The sequence below is a fragment of the Leiobunum rupestre genome, chromosome 10, assembly GCF_980474605.1.
Source record: "Leiobunum rupestre chromosome 10, qqLeiRupe1.1.hap1, whole genome shotgun sequence".
Classification (NCBI taxonomy): Eukaryota; Metazoa; Arthropoda; class Arachnida; order Opiliones; family Sclerosomatidae; genus Leiobunum; species Leiobunum rupestre.
In genome coordinates this window covers 54,713,161-54,718,241 of record NC_143393.1, presented here as the reverse complement: position 1 = coordinate 54,718,241, position 5,081 = coordinate 54,713,161, and the positions used below count along the sequence as shown (strand labels likewise).

Genomic DNA, 5,081 nt, shown 5'->3' with positions numbered 1-5,081 from the left:
GAAACAATTTATTATCAACTCTATTCAGATATTTAAGATATTCTTGAAAAATTCATGCAAACTACCTCTTCTGTCCAGCATTTAACCACTCAACAAAATGTAAATGTCAAGTTAACGCCATTAGATTTGCCAGTTTTTACGGGAAATTATCAAGAATGGATGTCCTTTCGAGATCTCTTCGATGCTGCGATACACAAAAATCCATCGCTGACAAATGCACAACGACTGCAGTACTTGAAAACATCTCTGAGGGGGGAATCATTTTCCGTAACCGATGCTAATTATGAAGAAGCTTGGGCAATCCTGAAGAGTCGTTACGACAACAACCGCTATATCATTCAATCACATTTGGATAGTCTGTTTGGACAGAAGGCGCTACAACACGAGTCGACTTCAGATCTTCGTAAGCTGCTCGAAACCACTGTGGAAGTCATCCGGTCCTTGCAGGTGCTTGGTCAAAAAACAGAGTATTGGGACACGTTATTAGTATACATCGTTACGAGCAAGCTCGATTCAGACTCTCGACGTCAATGGGAGTTGGAGCCGTCTATAGATGACCTTCCTACCTTCAAGATGTTAACTACATTTATTGAGAAGCGTTGCCGAGCTCTTGAAACCATCTCAACTGGGAAAGGAAACTTACAGCAGTCAAGATCCAATACCAGGTCTAACCGATTTCCACAAAAGCAACCCATCATCGGATATCATACAAGTAATTCGGCATCATCCAGTTGCCCATTCTGCAATGAAGCACATGTAGTATATGGCTGTCAGAAATTTATTAAAATGCCAGTCCATGAGCGTTCGTCCATGGTTCGACAAAGGTCCCTGTGCTTCAACTGCCTTAGAGAGGGGCATTCGTCAAGCGATTGTCGGTCATCTTCATGTAAACAATGCAAGGGATGACATCACACATTGCTTCATCGTACAGCGCAAACGCCGAAAGAAGAGCCGAGTATTCAATTAGGAAATCCGACGTCAAGCAATCCTAGGAGTTCATTTAGCGCAACCTGTTCCAAAACGATCAGTGGGCATATCAATCACAGTCATTGCAGTGACCAAGTGCTACTCTCAACTGCTATGCCGAGCATTGATTGACGGAGGGTCACAAGCAAGTTTTATCTCTGGGCCCTGTATGGAGCGACTTGGACTGAAGAGGAAGCATGCTCAAATTTCAGTTAGTCGATTGTCAGGTTGTAGTGCTGGAACCACGACAGGTGTTGTACGTCTTCATATCGCATCCTATACCGGAAAATTTTCATTTGAAGTATCTACGTTAATTCTTCAACGATTGACGAAGATGTTACCAATGCAACCCATAAAAATGGATGACTGGAGTCATCTTAAGACGTTAGTTTTAGCAGATCCCACCTTCCATCAACCTGGTGAAATGGATATCATTTTGGGAGCAGACATCATGGCGGAGATCCTGGTTGACGGTCTAATCAAAGGCCGGGAAGGTGCACCCTTATGCCAAAATTCTAGACTGGGCTGGCTACTGTCAGGAAGAATAACGACATCATCAAAAGCAAGTACTTCCTTTGAAATTAATAGTAATCATGGATTTATTGATTTGGACAGCACACTCAAGAAATTTTGGGAATTGGAAACCAAACCAACTGCGAACAGATACACCGACGAAGAGAATCAAGTAGAATCGCATTTCGCAAAGACACACCAGCGGAACTTAGAAGGTAGATACGTTGTTGAACTTCCGGTGAATAAGGATGCACCAGCCCTTGGCAACACTAAGAATGCAGCAATGCAGAGACTACTGCAAGTCGAACGGAAACTGGAAAGTCGCCCAACCCTAAAAAAAAAGGTATCATGAATTTATGAACGAATATAGACAGATGGGACACATGGAAGGAAATTCCAATGATGCAACTTCAAGAGCCTGACAATGATCGCTGCTATCTACCACATCACGGAGCTTCGGGTTGTATTTGATGGTTCTCTGAAGTCTTCAACTGGAGTTTCTTTGAATCAATGGTTGCTTGTACGACCAGTAATTCAGAAGGACTTGGTCTCAATTCTTCTACGGTTCCGGATCCATAAAGTTGGTTTCTCAGCTGATATAGCAAAGATGTACCACCAAATCCTAGTCAAGCCTGTACATCGCGACTTCCAGAGGATACTATGGCGGGAAAATTCAAAGCAACCCGTTAAGGAGTACTATTTAACGACGGTAACATATGGTACGTCTCCTGCCCCATACCTGGCGACTAAGGTATTGCAGCAACTTAGCTATGATGAGAGTCACAGATTCCCGCTTGCAGCACCAATTATCAGAGATGACTTTTACATGGATGACTGTATGTCCGGGGCGCCTGATGAAGATACTGCGCTCAAAATTCAACGACAACTCATCCAGTCACTGAACGCTTGAGGTTTGCAATTTAGAAAGTGGTCATCAAATAGTAGCGTCGTACTATCAGCGGTATCGGAAGCCGATCGGGAATACCAATTGCCGTTGGAAATCAACAACAAAGGCGTAGTCAAAGCACTTGGACTTTTGTGGAACCCAGCAACAGATGAATTATGCTTTTCAGTCATGTTGCCTTCAGCGAAAGAGCTTGTCACGAAAAGAAACCTGTTGTCAGATGTGGCTCGTATCTTCGATCCATTAGGCTGGTTAGCTCCAACAATTATTACCGCCAAGGTAATGTTTCAGCAACTTTGGCTACGCAAGCTAACGTGGGATGAACCGCTCCCTGAAGGCATACAACGAAGCTGGTCTAAGTACAGAGATGAACTCCCATTGCTTCAAACAATCAAAGTTAGCCGATGGATCAATTTTACACCAGAGGCAAGTAATTACCAGCTACACTTATTTTGTGATGCTTAACAGACCGCATATGCAGCGGCCGGCTATTTCCGAGTCACCTGTGGAGATCGTACGTCCGTTAACTTGATCCTGGCAAAAACTAAGGTGGCACCAATCAAGCAGGTCTCTCTTCCGAGGTTGGAGGTTTGTAGCGCCCATTTACTTTCTGAAATCTTCGTAAAAATCAAAGAAGCCCTACCATTTGAGAACATTTCGACGTATGCATGGTCAGATTCCACGATCACCTTGAGCTGGATAGCATCGTCTTCAACACGTTGGACTACATTTGTCGCCAATAGAGTAGCGAAAATTCAAGAACAACTACCAACTAATCACTGGCGACACGTGGCTAGCAACGACAACCCAGCTGATTGCGCTACGAGGGGAGTGCCGGCATCAGAATTAGCAAACCACCCACTTGGGTGGACAGGTCCGCGATGGCTAAAAGAGGACGAGTCAAATTGGCTAACTAACTTGGTAAAAGACACAACCTTGGAGGAAAGAAAGATTTGCGTACTACATGTACAAGCACCAACATAAAAACTTGTTGAGGTTAACGGTAATAGTTAGTGTAGGGAGCTGTTGGCTCGAACGCGTGGCATGCAGGGCTTGCCACCACCCTCCTACGCATTGTAACCCGGCCACTTGAATTAATGGCTTCAAAAAGTCGCTTGACGACTTAGGCCTAAGGTGGTGCCTTGGGTATTAGCCTAGCTGATTATTATTATTATTACTCTCAGGGTTCTCGTCGTGGACTAAATTGAAAAGAATCACAGCTCTCTGTATCAGATTTTACGAAAACTGCCAGGTAAAGCGAAGATGCCATGGAGATATGAAGCAAAGAAAAGTTGGACGCTTAACGCCTTCAGAGCTGCAAGGCGCTGTCGTCAAATTGGTCCGTATCACGCAGTCGATATCATTTGGTGAAGAATTGAAGAGTTTGAGCAAACAAGGTTCAGTTTCACCCAAATCCCGTTTACGCTCACTATATCCATTCCTGGACGCCCACGGTACAATAAGAGTTGGAGGTCGAATCGGTCAAGCAGATGTTCCATACAACCAGAAGTATCCCATTGTCCTAGCAAACACCAGTATAATCAGTAAGCAGATCGTACAACAAGCACACTTGGATAACCTTCATGCGGGTGTCATACTTCTGATCACGACCATTCAGAAGGAGTTCTGGATATTTGGTCTTCGAAATCTGGCACGTCAAGTTGTTCATAGATGCTGCACCTGCTATCGTGAAAGGGCTCGTGCAACACCGCAAATAATGGGGAATCTACCTTCCGTTCGACTGAAACCTGCCCGTCCCTTTCTGAAATCTGGAATTGACAACGCAGGTCCAATTATGATCCGGGAATCAAGATTACGCGGTCGTCAACGCACCACCAAGGGCTATATTGCAGTCTTCATATGTATGGTGACAAAGGCTATTCACTTACAACTGGTGAGTGATCTCACCTCGCAAGCATTCATTGCAGCTTTCAGACGCTTCACATCCAGACGAGGAAAATGCGTTGACTTGTACTCAGACTGTGGTACCAATTTTATTGGTGCAGACAAAGAGCTTAACCGATTACTAGACCAATCTCACTCACCATCACATTCCGAGGAGGTTACCCGATTTTCAGTCAACAATGGTACCACCTGGCATTTTAATCCGCCTGCGTCCCCTCACTTGCGAGGCCTCTGGAAGGCTGGCGTGAAGTCCACGAAAAGTCACCTTCGTCGTGTCATAGCCAAGGCGTGGCTACCTTTTGAAGAATTTTCAACTCTATTGACGCAAGTTGAAGCTTGCCTAAATTCACGACCGTTATGTCAGTTGCCTGGGAGCCCTAGTGATCTAGCGGTACTTACTCCAGGTCACTTTTTAATTGGGGAACCACTCACCGCAGTTCCAGAGCCAGACTTGTCAACGATCAACTCCAACCGCCTATCTCAGTGGCAATAACTTCAACAGCTTTCGCAACACTTCTGGAAAAGCTGGTCGAGAGAATATCTTGCATGGCTACAGCAACGCCCCAAGTGGACAATACCACAACCCGGACTAAAAATCAACGATGTAGTACTCCTGAAGGATGAACAATTACCGCCTACCCGCTGGAGTCTCGCTAAAATTGTCGAAACGCATCCCGGTCCAGATGGAGTTGTCAGAGTGGCTACGGTAAAAATCGGCAACAAAACATACAAAAGATCCATAATGAAGTTGTGTCCTCTACCTATAGAGCACTTAGCTTTGATTGACTAGCGA

General features: G+C 44.9%; 3 protein-coding genes across 3 annotated transcripts; all 3 read left to right on the top strand.

Annotated features, from left to right (window-relative positions):
• Window positions 1-1,324: 1,324 nt before the first annotated feature.
• Window positions 1,325-1,831, top strand: LOC149926220 (uncharacterized). Its single transcript, XM_090161908.1, has one exon. The coding sequence runs from the start codon at window positions 1,325-1,327 to the stop codon at window positions 1,829-1,831; it is 507 nt and encodes a 168-aa protein (XP_090018034.1).
• Window positions 1,832-1,903: 72 nt separating this feature from the next.
• On the top strand, window positions 1,904-3,367 carry LOC149926219 (uncharacterized). The gene is made up of 3 exons (XM_090161907.1): window positions 1,904-2,373; window positions 2,422-2,809; window positions 2,852-3,367. The coding sequence occupies exons 1-3, from the start codon at window positions 1,904-1,906 to the stop codon at window positions 3,365-3,367; spliced, it is 1,374 nt and encodes a 457-aa protein (XP_090018033.1).
• Window positions 3,368-3,659: 292 nt separating this feature from the next.
• Window positions 3,660-4,781, top strand: LOC149926218 (uncharacterized). Its single transcript, XM_090161906.1, has one exon. It carries the CDS (start codon window positions 3,660-3,662, stop codon window positions 4,779-4,781), a length of 1,122 nt encoding a protein of 373 aa, XP_090018032.1.
• Window positions 4,782-5,081: the final 300 nt, after the last annotated feature.